General features: G+C 36.4%; 1 protein-coding gene across 1 annotated transcript in view; it reads left to right on the plus strand.

The window, feature by feature from the left end:
• The window catches only part of tbc1d19 (TBC1 domain family, member 19), a 203743-nt gene that overhangs the window by 68135 nt on the left and 119100 nt on the right, over positions 1–16508 (plus strand). The window contains exons 5-8 of the mRNA XM_039751260.1: positions 10886–10960; positions 12626–12689; positions 13488–13534; positions 15834–15944. Coding sequence (XP_039607194.1) covers positions 10886–10960; positions 12626–12689; positions 13488–13534; positions 15834–15944 — 297 coding nt within the window. The remainder of the gene's footprint in view (positions 1–10885; positions 10961–12625; positions 12690–13487; positions 13535–15833; positions 15945–16508) is intronic.

Genomic DNA, 16508 nt, shown 5'->3' on the forward strand with positions numbered 1-16508 from the left:
AGGCCCACGAGGCACATATGGCCTGGCATGTAATTATATCAGGCCCGCGAGATCATTTTATATACTGTATTATTGTTATTAATGGCCCGGGGATATGAAGCGCTGGTAACACAATAAACTACAGATCCCATAATGCAGCGCTTCAGCTGCCTTGCCGAACACTTACCGTGTTAATCAAGTCTAGCTTATGATGCTGCAAGTTATTGCGAAGCTAGCCCACACGATGCCAAAGAGAAAAGGTGATTCTCAACATAGAGCCTTTAAAAACCGATGGGAGGCTGAGTATATGTTTACTGACATTGCCGGTAAACCCATGTGTGTCATTTTTGGAGCTAATGTGGCTGTAATTACAGAATTTTATCTAAGACGGCACTATGAGACAAAACATCAAGATAACCTGAAAGACCTGAATGCAATGCACAAGATACAGAAAGCAGAAGAGTTAAAGAAGAATCTGACACTTCAGCAGACGTTTTTACCCGTGCACAATCACAAAGTGATTTCAAGTGAAGCTGCTTTTATGGGAGACACAAATGCACCAGTGCAACTTGCCCCACTTTCCCTGTTGCCAAGTAATGTTGAACCAAGTCGGCACAACGGTGTTCCCAAATACGCATTTTGCTGATAAACTGAGCGCACTGCTCACTGAGTTTGCACGGCGCTTTGGTGACTTTGAAGAACAAAAATAGAATTTTCAGTTGTTTCGCAACCCATTTGCCGTCGATGTGGAAACTGCACCTGTGCAGATTCAGATGGAGGTGACTGAGCTGCAGTGTAATGGCACACTGAAGGCAAAGTACAATACTGCAGGGTCCGCACAGTTTATTCACTCTATTCCCGCACAAATGCTCCAGCTCCGTCTACATGTGGCTCGAACCTTGTGCATGTTTGGTAGCACATATCTGTGTGAGAAGCTCTTCTCAGTGATGAAGACTAACAAAACAGCACACAGGAGTCGCCTCACTGATGAGCACCTGCAGTCCATCCTGAGAATCTCCACAACACAGAACCTCACACCAAACATAAACGAACTTCTTGCCAAAAAAGATGCCAGGCGTCCAGCTCTGATAAAATGACATAAGAGCAAAGACAACTGAATGATTTGATTTGTTATTGCTGAAAAGAACAAATTTTATTTATATTTCCCAGGTTTTGTTATGCAGCATGTTCATATTTGAATTTGTATAATTTTGACAGGATATATTTTTATGGAGAACAAAATCTTTTGGGATATTTAAAATGTAAGTTTTTTTTTTTATATAAAATTACATAAGAGTAAAGAAATTTGAATGTTTGTTCTTTTAACGTTTACTTTATTTCTAACTTGTATTTAGACAGGATATATTTTTATGGAGAGCAAAATATTATAAGTTATTTAAGGTTTGAGTTGATTTATTCCGGAATAATATTCTGTCGACTAAATAAAAATTCCTTCTATTTAAAATTTAAATAGAACTTGAACAGAAACGATAGTTCATAATATCCACGCAGACTTGCACGTAAGAGTGGTAGTCATCCGTTTTAACAAGCAGCGTATTGCACTGATACAAAATAGCCTGCCCATTTAATTATTTAGGAATGGATAAATAAATTAAGATTTTGTACAAATAATGTTTTTCATTTTTCTTCCTTCATGGATTCTGGCACTCCCAGCAACAGTTGCTCGCACCCCAAAGACTGTATATATGTGTATATATATATATGTGTGTGTGTGTGTGTGTGTGTATATGTATATATGTAGATATGTATGTATATATATGTTTATATGTGTGTGTGTGTGTGTACAGTAATCCCTCCTTGATCGCGGGGGGTCTGGAACGTAGGTGAAAATCTGCGAAGTAGAAACCATATGTTTGTATGGTTATTTTTATATATTTTAAGCCCTTATAAACTCTCCCACACTGTTTATAAATATTCCCCGCAGAGTTATACAGCATAATCCCTTTGTATTCTCTTAGATATTAGGTAAGATTCATTAAAATTATGTATATAAACACACTGTTTATATACAGTAAAACCTAAATATTATTTTAAAGATATTGAGTGTCTCCGATATCACATATGTTACAGCCATTACGATAGACAAGCCGCCAGCAATAAATACGTACAATGTAAGAAAAATAGTATACAGTAGTCCCTCTCGATATCGCGCTTCGACTTTCGCGGCTTCACTCTATCGCGGATTTTAAATGTAAGCACATCTAAATATATATCATGGATTTTTCAGCTGGTTCGCCGCTTTCTGCGGACAATGGGTCTTTTAATTTAGGTTACATGCTTCCTCAGTTTGTTTGCCCAGTTGATTTCATACAAGGGACGCTATTGGCGGATGGCTTAGAAGCTGCCCAATCAGAGCATGTATTACATATTAACTAAAACTCCTCAATGATATAAGATATGCTTCCCGGGCAGTGCTTGATTGTTTGCTTCTCTCTATCTTTCTCACTCTCTCTGCCTGATGGAGGGGGTGTGAGCAAAGGGGCTGTTTGCACAGAGGACACGGAGGCTCCTCTACAAAATCCCACTTTATCGCGGTGCTTCTGTATACTTAAAAGCACGTATTGATTTTTTGATTGTTTGCTTTTCTTAGCGAGCGCTCTCTCTGACATTTTCTGCTCCTGACGGTGCTCTTTTGAAGATAAGATATGTTTGCATTCTTTTAATTGTGAGAAAGAACTGTCATCTCTGTCTTGTCATGAAGCACAGTTTAAACGTTTGGCTAAAGGGTGTTATTTCATGTCTAGAGGGCTCTAATAATGTTAACAGGGTGGGAGAGTTTAGAAGGGCTTAAAATATATAAAAATAACCATACAAACATATGGTTTCTACTTCGCGGATTTTCACCTATCGCGGGGGGGTCTGGAACGCAACCTCCGCGATCGAGGAGGGATTACTGTACAGTAAATGTGTGTACAGTGACACTAAACGTACGTACATGTACTAAGTACTGTAAGTAGAAAATTAATTATGGTTACTCACCAACAATGACACAATGACTTGTCCGATAACAATGAGTTTAATTTTACTGCACAACAAAGGAGAGCGTTACAGCTCTTCCAAAGGAGCCACTTCAGGCAATTGTGTAGCACTGCCGTTGTTCTTCTTCTGGCAGTCTTCAATCCAAATCCCTAAAGCAGATTCCATCCAGACTACTGCCTTATTACATCCACTTACAACTCGTTTTGCACCCTGGTTAAAAGGACACTGCGGCCGTAGATCTTATATTCCTTTCCTACTTTTTAAATAAAAAGAATCGTAGCCTTCAACAAATCCAAAACGCGTTTACCTTTTCGGCAATCGTTAACATCTTCCGTTTGCGCTTGGGCACGGCCCCTGAAGCAGTACCAGATCGTTTTGGAGCCATAATGAAGGGCTTGACTATGCACAAAGATAAACACAAAAGAGCACAACTCTTTACACAGAGAAACACGTTGATGCTGAATGAGCGAGACGAGACTTCCTGGTTAACACTGAATTCAGCACGCAGGAACTTAACTGTGTGCTCTGATTGGTTAGCTTCTCAGTCATCCGCCAATAGCGTCCCTTGTATGAAATTAACTGGGCAAACCAACTGAGGAAGCATGTACAGGAAGTAAAAAGACACATTGTCCGCAGAACCTGCGAAGCAGCGAAAAATCTGCGTTATATATTTAATTATGCTTTCATATAAAATCCGCGATAGAGTGAAGCCACGAAAGTCGAAGCGATATAGTGAGGGATTACTGTATATGTATATATGTGGATATGTATGTATATGAGGTGTGGCAGAAAAGTAATGAGACTGACATTTTATTTACCAAAGTTTTTATTTTTTTCAAACATCAATGTTATCCCCTTCAAAGTAGTTCCCTTGGGCAGCTACACACCGATGGAGACGTTGTTCCCACTGTTGGTAGCAGCACTGGAAGTCTTTAACCGGTATGGTCTTCAGCATGTCCGTTACACTCCTTTGGATGTTTTCTAAAGTCCCGAAATGACGTCCTTTGAGGACATTTTTCAGTTTAGGAAAAAAGAAAAAGTCACATGGACTGAGGTCAGGTGAATAAGGAGACTGGGGAACCACAGGAATGCCTTTTGAGGTCAAAAATTCTGTTATGGAGAGGGCAGTGTGACATGGGGCGTTGTCATGATGGAGCATCCATTTGTCTGCAATGTCTGGTCTCACGCGAATGTCCCTTTTTCTGAGCCTTTCAAGGACGTCTTTATAAAAATTCTCCAAGCTTAACACAAAATTTAATGGCACAACGTTGCTCGAAATTTCGCTGTTCCATTTTGCATGACGCACAACCAAAAACACAGCTTCGCTAATAGTAGTCACAAAAATCACGCAGTTAACGGAAGGAGTTGAAACTCGCACTGCGCTATGGGAGGGTACTGATACACGTGCTCTATCAAGGACAACAGCGCAGCGTTGCCAGATCGCTTGCAGTTTTGCTCAGTCTCATTACTTTTCTGCCACACCAGGTATATATATGTTTATATGTGTGTGTGTGTGTGTGTATATGTATATGTGTAGATATGTATGTATATATATGTATTTGTGTGTATATATGTGTGTGTATGTATATGTATGTGTATATATATATATGTATATATATATATGTGGTTGTATGTACAGTATATATATATGTATATACTGTGTGTGTGTGTGTATATATATATATATATCTATATATATATATATATATATATATATACATATGACAGAAACACTCATAACAGTGACAAAACAATTACATTGACAATCATGTTACGTTATTTTCAAAATGTTTCCTTTTCTTTTTCATTACTTCTTTAACACACTACTTCTCCGCTGCGAAGCGTGGGTATTTTGCTAGTATTATGAGAAAAAACAATGAAATATATACAATATGAAAGCATAAGTACAATATAATGTACATATAGTGCAGATAGTGCAAATGGTTCATGAAGTGGCTCAGGTTGTGCATTATTACAAATTTAAGTTTATGGTGAGGTAATTGTTGTTATAAGTACAAACAGTTCTACCGGGGAGGACATGATGGACTGATTGAGTGCATATAAAGTTCTTTGGATGAAACTGTTTCTGAGCCTCAACGTCCATGCAGGAAAGGCTCTGAAGTGTTTGCCAGATGGGAGAAGTTCAAATAGACTGTGGCATGGCTGAGTGGAATCCATGCAGATGCTGGTGGCATTCCTGAGGCAGCGTGTGCTATAAATATGCTCCAGGGCAGATGCTGTATCCCGATAATCCTGTACGCTTTCGACACAACCCACCATAGAACTTTCCAGTTAGCTTCTGTACAACTGTGATTCCACACTCGTATACAATGGATTAAAATAGTCTGAGTGGTGCACTGAAAGTAACAACGTTAAAGCAGCTAAAGTATTTAGAGTAGCTTGACCATTCCATACACCATTATTTTTCTACAGGTTGATTACAATCAGGAACTTTAAATTTATAAACAACTAGCAAAATAACTGTGCTTCGCAGCGGAGAAGTAATGTGTTAAAGAAGTGATGAAAAAGAAAAGGAAACATTTTAATAATAACGTAACATGATTGACAATGTAATTGTTTTGTCATTTTCATGAGTGTTGCTGGCATATATATATATATATATATATATATATATATATATATATATATATATATATATATATATACACACACACACATATAAACATATATATATACATATACATCCACATATATATATATGCATGCATATGTATGTATGTGTGTGTGTGTGTCTGTATATATATATATATATATATATATATATATATATATATATATATATCTATAAATGTGCATATACATACCTACATTGTTTTATCTTGGTAGAGTAATATATATTGCTCTACTTTCCCCTATTGTATTATTAATATGTAGCCTTAGAATGCCTAATCTCACAAACTTACCACTGTATATAACGTATCCCCACCTTCCCTTCTATATCTATAACCTCAGGCAATTAGATGTAGTAAAAAGACAAGCAGGAGTTAAGTTACACATAAAGTAATGTATTACTGATAATATTCATAAATAATAACAAAATGCAAAGTACATTTGAATATTGGCAGCCATACAACCTGATTAAATGGTGGTGTGTAATCAGGTGGCACACAGACTTGTAGTTATTTAAAATGTCTCTAGTTAAGGCATCGTTGGTGCTCAGCTTTCAGCCACATGTCTGTTCAATATGGCTGCTGAGCTGTGCTCTTCATTGTGTTGTCTTCATCATCACAGGTTAGCAAGAGAGATGCTTCTTCATCATATGTGGGTCAGAGAGAGAGATGCTTCTTCATCATATGTCGGTCAGAGAGAGAGAATGTGGTTGAGCAAGTACATTTATAGATGTTCTCTCCAATTCCTAGAACCAATAGGATATCATGGTACTTAAAGGCCTCTGAGACAAGCCAATTCCAAACAGCCATATCTCAGACCAATGGGAGAAATAGTACATTTTAACACCTCAACCCCCCAAGACCATATGTTAAGCTAACCTGGCTTTGTGTGGGGGAAAACTGGTTTAAGACATCCCCCCAAATCCTGTCATAAAATTACAAAGAGACAGTTGTAAAAAGGGGAGTGGGGGGAAGGCAAACATGAATACCTCTAAATTACATTGGTTTGCCTAAATTATAAATAAAGGCATACAAAACATTTATCAAGTTATATGCAAAATCCCACATCACAACATACATATATACACACATATACAGTGGGTATGGAAAGTATTCAGACCGCCTTCAATTTTTCCCTCTTTGTTATAATGCAGCCATTTGCTAAAATCATTTAAATTATTTTTCTTCCTCATTAATGTACACACAGCACCCCATATTGACAGACAAAAAAAAGAATTTTTGAAATTGTTGCAGATTTATTAAAAGAGTGCTAAGGACCTCAGACTGGGCCGAAGGTTTACCTTCCAACAAGACAATGACCCTAAGCACACAGCTTAAAATAATGAAGGAGTGGCTTCACAACAACTCTGTGACTGTTCTTGATTGGCCCAGCCAGAGCCCTGACTTAAAGTCAATTGAGCATCTCTGGAGAGACCTAAAAATGGCTGTCCACCAACATTTACCATGCAACCTGACAGAACTGGAGAGGATCTGCAAGGAGGAAAATGGCAGAGGATCCCCAAATCCAGGTGTGAAAAACTTGTTGCATCTTTCCCAAGAAGACTCATGGCTGTATTAGCTCAAAAGGGTGCTTCTACTAAATACTGAGCAAAGGGTCTGAATACTTAGGACCATGTGATATTTCAGTTTTCTTTTTTAATAAATCTGCAACAATTTCAAAAATTCTTTTTTGTCTGTCAATATGGGGTGCTGTGTGTACATTAATGAGGGAAAAATTAATTTAAATGATTTTAGCAAATGGCTGCAATATAACAAAGAGTGAAAAACTGAAGGGGGTCTGAATACTTTCCGTACCCACTGTACATATATACATATCTATATATATATATATATATATATATATATATATATATATATATATATATATATATATATATATATTAGGTGGGACTCGATTAGAAAAAATAATCTAATTAATTAGAGGCCTTGTAATTAATTAATCTTGATTAATCACATGTAATCGCACAAGTAAATTTGCCCCAAAGCGCAAAAGTTTTTTTTAATGTAAAAGGGTTTTAGTGGGCAACAGAATCAAATAATAGACATGGACATGAATATTGTAAACTCAAGCTCTTTTAATTTCTGAAAAAAAAATGCATTTAAACTGCATTTCAATTCAAAATAGAAACAAAAATATCATCCCTGACTAAAATTGGGCAGACTTAAAAATAAACTGGTATTCTAAGTACTTTTAGTACATGTTCAGAATGGTATTGTCTTTAAATAATAAGAAAAATTTCAACATAAAGTGCAGTTTTTCTTCTTAAAAAAATAAGGCAGAAACATAAAAGGTAATTTGACCAGCTTCACCTTTAAACTCTGAGTAACCTTAGCCAAAATTATTTTGTACATTAGGCTAAAACAGTGTGATCATTGAACATTCTGTAATTAGATGTAATTAGAATTACTAATGGTCACGGAAGTCCAATGATCCCCAGTAAGAGCCACAAAGTCCACTTTCTGTAATGCATCTAATTTTGCTTGCTTTTCAGTGTCATAAAGCTGTTGAATTTTACTTGAAGTAGTCTTTCGGCACGGCAGTTGGAAAGTTGGATCACTTGTCGCTAATTGTAGCACATTTTCTAACCCCCTATCTTTGACCACTGTTAGTGGTCTACAGTCCAAAGCAATCCATTTTGCGAGAGAATTTGTATGTTTGACCGATGTTGACTTACTCATTTTGGTCCTGAAGCCAGTCATTTCATCAGGTTTGGGCTGCTGACACCTTTTGTTGTAACTTGAACTCGCACTGCTAGTGCTAACAGCATACACAGTTTCTGTGTTCGCTGTAACATGTTTTGCATTTTAATGGAACCATAAGGTTGAAAAGCTTCGGTGTTATGCAAGCTCCTTTTTGCACAGTTTGCACAAAACCACGCTTTTATCAAGGCTTCCGTCGGGTAGTCTTTTGAAATGAAATTTGCCTCCGATCAGTCCTAGCAACGCGCTTTCTTCAGACTCTTCCATTTTGTAGCTCTGATGTGTGCATCAATGTAATCGATGTACTAGGAAATCATGCATTGACAAAAGTTCCCCTTTGCTTGGAATGCAAAGTGTGATTAAATGCGTTATTTTTTTAACGCGTTATGGAGCACATGCATCGAAGCTTCAAGGGGATGCGAGGAATACAAACTCTCTCCCCTGAGCAACTGCCAGCAAAAATAGTTGCCTCAATTAGGTTCTTTTGCAGACACGTGACCTGAAGTCTTGTGCCGTTACAAAGTCTCGGTGGCTGTAAGGTTTTCAGTAATATTAGTGGTGTCTCAACCCTCAAAATTAGGTTATGCTCAGTAGTGCCAGGAGGATTCAGAGTGTGGAGAAACCCTAGAGACTTCGTGTGTATTAATTTGTGGATTTTTATGTGAGTATTTGGTGGCAGCTTCACAAAGTTGCTTCCGCAAGACCCCGTTAGCTGCGGAGCACAGCTCAGAGCGAAATTAAGTGAATGAAATGAGGTGAATGGGAGGGGAGATGATGACATCAATCCCCCCCACAAACACAGTCTCTCAGAATTTGCATAAGCACAGTCCTTCACCAGCAATTTTAACTTAGTTACAAAGTGATCAAAACTCTTGTTTATACCCTGCGTCCTCTCATTAAACTTGTATCCCGCAAATATCGTATTAGTAGTGGGCATGACAAACGCCAGTGGCAGCCTGTCTATGAACTTAATTTAAACTTTAGGTTTACACCGTGCTTTGTTTCTGAAGTAGCTGCACTCGTGAATATGCTTGTATGCATCACTGTGCATGACAAATGCCAGCGGCAGCCTGTCTATAAACTTAGTTTAAACTTATGGTTTACACCATGCTTTGTTTCCGCAGTAGCTGCATATGCTTGTATGCGTCACTCACTCGCTTCTTATTGTTTTGCTGCTTTCTCAATTGTATAATGCATGTTTTCTTCAGCGCTCTACGTACTGCCTTCACAGTCAGTTCACGTGATTACGTGGAAGGTGTGATGACGCGACACACAACTCCGCCTCCCATGGCCATCACGCTGCAGTCTATTACAGTATATGGAGAAAAAATAGGTTCCAGTTATGACCATTACGTGTAGAATTTCGAAATGAAACCTGCCCAACTTTTGTAAATAAGCTGTCAGGAATGAGCCTGCCAAATTTCAGCCTGCAACCTACATGGGAAGTTGGAGAATTAGTGATCAGTGAGTGAGTGAGTCAGTGAGGGTTTTGCCTTTTATTAGTATAGAAATGCTGTAAATTTCAGTGTATTTGATAAATACAGCGTTATGAATGTGAATCTAAAAGAGAAAGGAAAACCACACAGGAACAAATGCACTGCGTTGACACTGGGTGCCGCCAGTTTGCAAAACCGAACAGAAATGTACAGTACATTCGCAAGGGGGAGAGCTGCAATGAGAATGTGCGTAGCTTTACACCAAGTTTAGTTTTTATACATCGAGATGTGAGCTTAAAAACGGGCGAACAAAACATTTTTGTTCATATGCACTGTTTATACTTGAGGTCCCAGGTGAATTTTTTTCACCAATTGGTGACTGGAGATGAGACTTGGGTCTATCACAGAGATTCTGAGTCCAAAATGAAGTCAATGCTATAGAAGCACAAGTCATCACCCACCCCAAAAAAGTTCAAGACAGAAAAATCTGCAGGCAAAGTCATGGCAACTGTCTTCTGGGATATTGAAGGACGTTTGCTTCTGGAGTTCATGCCACACAAGACAACCATAACCGGGGAAATTTACACCAACACAATGATCGAAATCAAAGAGAAAAGTCGAGGAAAACTCACAGCAGGTGTGCTGCTTCTTCACGACAATGTGCCAGTTCACGTTACGTCAATCACAGGCTGCCATCTGAGAATGTGGGTTCCAGCAGCTGAACTATCCACCCTTCAGTCCTGACCTCTCTCCCTCAGATTATTTCCTGTTCTGAGTTTTGAAGAAATCTCTCCATGGACAGCGGTTTTCAAGTGATGGAGACATCAAGGCCGCTGTGACATCCTGGTTTGAACAGAAGATTTTTTTTCAAAGGGGTTAAAGTCATTGCAGGAAAAGTGGATGAAGTGTATGGAGCTATAAGAGGACTATATTGAACAATAAAACAAACATTTTTTGAAAACTCTTTTCTTTCCTACTGAGGTCGATAAATTATAGAATGTCCCTCGTATACTGAATGAACAAAGTTCAAAAAAGGAAAGTAGTATCTTATTTCTAACATTATTTTCTAAAATTATTACTGATATTTTAACATACAGTATTTACTGTGTATTCTTCTAGGCTAGTTGGGAAAAGCGAATTCTTAAAAGTCTAAACAGTATGTGCACAGAACTCAGCATTCCTTTAGCCCGAAAGGTATGTTTTACTTATTTTGTTAATGTTAAAAGCACTTTTTTTTATATTTAAACTATTAATTATTAATTGTTTACAAATACTATTAAAAATAGATATTAAAAATGTGATTAATGTATTCATTATTTTGGAATAGTATGGTGGCCCTGTGGGTAGTGCTGCTACGTCATAAGTTAAGTGACCTGACTTCAAATCTCATGGCTGATTGTTTTGTGTGTAGAGTTAACAAATTTCCTTCTTGTCTGTATGAGTTTTCCTCCCACATTCTCAACTGGCCAAACTGGTTTCAAATAGGCCCTGAGTGGTGGGGTGTACAAGTGAGCCCTGCAATGGACTTGTGCCCTGTCCTTGCTTTTTTTTAGCTTGTATTGTAATACAGTATATTCCATGATAGCCTCTGTCTCCTCACAATCTGAGGATTAACAATGTTATGGCATTCACTCTTTATGTTTTTAAACTTAAACACATTACTATTTATGTGTATTATTATTATTATGTTAACTTTTATGTCTTCTCACCTTTTGATGATTTGCTGATAAGTCCTGATCTCAACACGAGATCAAAGTGATTTACTCAAGCACATTACGAAGAATTTTGTGCCCATTAGTGCAATCTTCTGCTCCTCGTTAGCTGATCGATAGCCCGGGAGCATCTTTAGGTTCCAGTGAAGTCCTTTTTTCTGTGTACCTAATGTTTCTACTATAACTGGCACAACTCTTGTTTGATAGTTGCACATCTTGCTGATGTCAGTTTCCAGGGAGATACAGTATACTGTATTTACTGAGTTTTTAGGTTCTTTTAGCAAGATGTTCAAAATATCTGGAACGGCTATGTCAGTCAACAGGATGGTTTTCTGTTTTTTTTTAATCATGCAGTATGATGTCAGGACAATTAGCTAAAATGGTTCTTTCAGTAATTATTGGAATTTCCCACAAGATGGTATCATTGATTTTAATGACATTGACGGGCTCACATTCATAAGATTTATCTGGCACTTGAACCCCTAAATGTTTGCACACAGTCCAGTGAATGTACTATAGCTATCTGCTTTATTATGTCTGTGTGTGCGCAAGTGCTGTACAGTACAGCCTGCAACACTATGACTTGTATGTTTTTGTGCCTTGTTGCATTTACTGTCATGATATTCCTTTGGATTGGTTATTATTCTTATTATATGAGTATATGCCATTTCTGTGCACATTAGTGTTGTGTTTTAATTGAATATTATTTTGCATTTTGTTTAACTTTATTTGTAAAATGTCAACACATCATTCAAAATAAAGAGAAATGAATTTGAAAAGGGACATGCCTTTCAGTTTTTGGGCAAACTATTATTGTAAACATGAGCTACCAGACTAAGATATCTACAGTATACTAATTTTGCCTGTATAAACACCCCTTTTAGTAAGGAAAAACAAGATTAACTTGATAATACTCCTGATGCAGCCCGTAATGTATTTTTAAGAGATCTTTAAATGTTTTTCTTGTCTTTTTTGATATATGAACAAATATAATCCTAATTAGACATAAATATAGAGCAATTATAGTATATTTGCAGAATGCGATAATTGTAATGAAATTTTCACTAAAGAGCACATCATGATATGATTTCATTTTTCTGCTTGAAAGCTTCTAGACTTATTTACCTGATTTTTGTGTTCCTCTCAGAGGCCTATAAATGAACAAAAAGAGCTCCTAACTAAGTGGAATGAGATGGGAACTGATGAGCCTGGTATGCTATTCTCATTTTTGTAACTATACTATGTGATGTTTATCAGATTACGTTACATTACATTATATTACTTTATAAATATACTCAAGTTTGGAATGAATAATAATTTCTACTCAATCCAATCCAATGTAAAACTTATGGAAATATGTGTAATGTCCTTTTGTTGTAGTGTAATACGTTTATATGGAGAGTAATGCTAATACAATTTTTATATATAACAGAACAAACTATAATTGTTTCCCAAGCAGGCAGTACATTGTGAGTACAATGTACCAATTACTACATTTAATTATATACACAATGAAGAGTATAATTAGTAGATAAAGGTTTTAAAAACTGTGATGCTCAAAGTTGTAACAGCTTTGTACACTTCAACCTGAGAAGGCACAAACTATATTTTAAACATATGTTATGATCTCGGACTTCTTTTAGCCTGTTGTGTTTAGCATTAGAAGAGTGTGATATTCTATATATATTCTGTACACAACACACACAATTACAAATGTTATACATTTAAAACAGATCAATTGGATGTATTTTTACTGGACATTGCTCACATACTGTAAAGCCTTCAACCAAATATTCTTGTTAGAGCTTGCACTAAACTGTCTAAAGAAGGAATTCATATTTTAGGAAGATGTATACAGGAAATCATTAATTATTTTAAACATAGTTATTATATGATGTGTATTAGCATTAAAATGAGACACAGTATATTGAGTGTAGTTAGACATGGCAACCATGTGAAACTTTTCATTATTTATACATACAGTATATAAATATTTTTGTATTTTATAGATTTAAGTCACTTCAGACCTGTTTATGCCCCTAAGGATTTTTTGGAGGTAGGTTGTGTAAAAGCTGTTTTATATTTGATTATATGTAATATAGCTAATGTTGCTTCTTTCTTTGCAGGTTCATAGGGACCAACACTTGTCATGATAACATCAGATGCAAAGCAGAAACCAACACTAGAACTGACTTTAGTCCATCACAGGGCACACTCATGCAAACACCAATATTTACTCATTGTGGGCTTATACTACAACAGCATGACTGTGTTGGGTATGGGAGGAAACTAGGCCATCCTGAAAAAAATCTAATAAAATAGCATGAAAAGACAATGCTGTGGAAAATGTTATCTGCTACATGTAAGAAATTAAACAGTACTGATATTGAATAATGGTATATATGTTGTCATTTCTAGGGTAGACATTGGATCATATTATATAGTTTTCTATGCTCTAAGTCGTTCCAAGATTGGTATTCCTTTTAAAAATAGTAAAATGGAAAAAAGTCACTGCTGTCTACACTGCCACCATGCTCTGACTTTCAGACTAAGCAGTTGCTGGCTATCAAGTAATTTCAAGTAGACACATAACAGTAATATAGAAGGAGACATGTCATGAGCTAATTGTAGTTACTGATCTTTGTCTTTTTTAAATTGTATGTTAAAAAATGAAGTAGTTTTTGTTTGATCTTAAAAGTGCTCTTCTGATTTGTGTACATGTCAACTTTAAATCCTGCCACCATTTTTGTTTTCATGATCAAGATCAGTCTGTGATTCAAATCATTCCAGCTCAGTAGGGAGCAGTAGTTAAGTATCTCTTTAAATGAAGTCTAATGTATATCTCAATACTGAGGTCTCCGTTTGACATGTAGATTATTTATGTTTGCAAAAGAATTAAAGCTGATGGTGATTTATTTAACCTAGCTTTTCAAAACATGGCACTTAGAATATTAAGGAACATCAAGGAACTCTTCTACTTTATATAATACAAGGTGAGACCCAAAAGGATTTAGGCAAATGTTATAAAACACAGATGACTTCTTATATGGACATTATTTATTTTTATTCTTCAAAATACATTCTTCCTTGATCAATACACTTGTTTGCACATTCCTTCAACTTCTTCATCCCCTGAAAGGTAGTTTTTGAAATGTTGTTAAGCTCCCTTGTCACTGCACTCTGAATTTCTTCCACTGTTTAAATATGCCACCCTTTTAAGGGAAATTTTAACTTTTTTATGGGAAGGTAGTTGGCAGGTGCAAGATCTGGTGAGTAAGGTGGGTAGTGAAGAATAGCAACATTTCTGTTCGCCAGTGTAATGAGATGGCATGCTATTGTGAAGAATAAACCACTCACTGGACTGGAATTCTGAATTCTCTTCAGTAGCTGATCCAAAACGCCCATGTAGAATTCTGCATTTACTTTCTGCCCTTCAGGGACAAACTCTTGATGAATTAAATGTTACATGAAGCATAGTACTATGTCGTTACAGTGTCTGCCTCTAGATGTACCACACAGCACTATTTTAAAACAACTTGTCTAAAAACTTTTGGGTCACGCCCTGTAGGTTCTGTTGCCCTTATTTACAGGTTTGCTTGGTGTTTTAGATTATACTGTCAGTCTCCATATCGCTTGGGCATGGTCCACCTATACAGTTACTCTTTTTAAAGGTACAATTAAAATTCTTCTAGTCCTTTCTTTTGTGCAATGTCAAACTTTATTCTTTTGCAATGCAGAAGATTTGTTAATGCAAAGAATGCTATAACATTGTGGGTCCTTGACTTGACAAACAAATAAAGGAAATTCCAAGGGGGTCTACTGGATTAAATATGTAGGAAGAATCTACACATTAAAAATAAAACATACTAGAGTTATGGTTTAACTATTTTGTTCTATGTTGTTGTAAAGTTAAGGGGATCATGAAAATTGCATTAAGGATCTACAAACATTAAATTCTAGATTGTTTTCAGTCTGTTTATAACTTAAGATCGTTTTATCAGGATGAAATACACATTCTGAATATTAGGAATTTGGCAGTGTATATCTGTATCTGTTAACGTTCCTAAACATTTCATACAGATTTACATCATGGTTTGAAGTTGCTCTAGTAAGTCCGTTTTTCAAATAAATTTCTCAAACACTCTGAAGTGGACAGACTTAGACTCCTTATGACTGTGACGTGGTTATGATTTTGGAAAATGAATGTAAAATGACCTTTTTATTGGGTTCCAGTCGATTTTGATGCTTTGTTTTTTAATAAAAACCTGGGCAAGTCTTAATTATTTTAAAAAGTGTGTTCTTCATTCAGGGTATCATAATTGTCACTAAATATTTCTAACATCTAACATTTTCAGGTATTAATAAATCTGAGAAATCCTAATTTTGACAACAGTGATCAACCTTCAGCTAGTAGTCACTGGGGATTAATTCAGGTCCCATTAAGAGTTAAAGACCTATCTGAGCTTGTAAGTTGTTGTTTTTTTTTTATCTTTGTTCAAATTGATTTCATTTTCATCGAAAACATTAATGTCTATAGCTTATTTGTTTGTTGTTTACTGTATATAGCCTTTCATTCAACTAGTTCAAATCATGTTGTGTTTTTCAAAACTATCCTCAAATTAAATGATTGTTAGTAAAAATATTCAAGACATATTTAACACATTATCATGTTATTGTATGTACATATGACAATAACTTGAAGTAGATCTAACTAGTTTTAAAAAGACAAGACAAGACTATCCTCTCAGCATCAATTTCTTCCTGCTCTTATTAGAAATCTCACAGGTTCACCCAGGCCTCTCAAACAACATAATCTCTCCAACACGTTGTGGGTCAGCCTCTGGGTCTTTTTTGAGTGGGCTATGACTGGTAAACCCATCCTAACTACACGTCCAAACTATTTCCATGGGATTCTTTCAATTTGGTAAAGCAGAGATTTCTATTCGGAAGTCCTCCCAAATTACCGAGTTCCTCACTCTGTCCCAGAGTCCAAGTTTAGCACAGGAACCTCATTTTGGCCTTTTGTAAAT

This window comes from Polypterus senegalus, chromosome 4, assembly GCF_016835505.1.
Source record: "Polypterus senegalus isolate Bchr_013 chromosome 4, ASM1683550v1, whole genome shotgun sequence".
NCBI classification, from domain to species: domain Eukaryota; kingdom Metazoa; phylum Chordata; class Cladistia; order Polypteriformes; family Polypteridae; genus Polypterus; species Polypterus senegalus.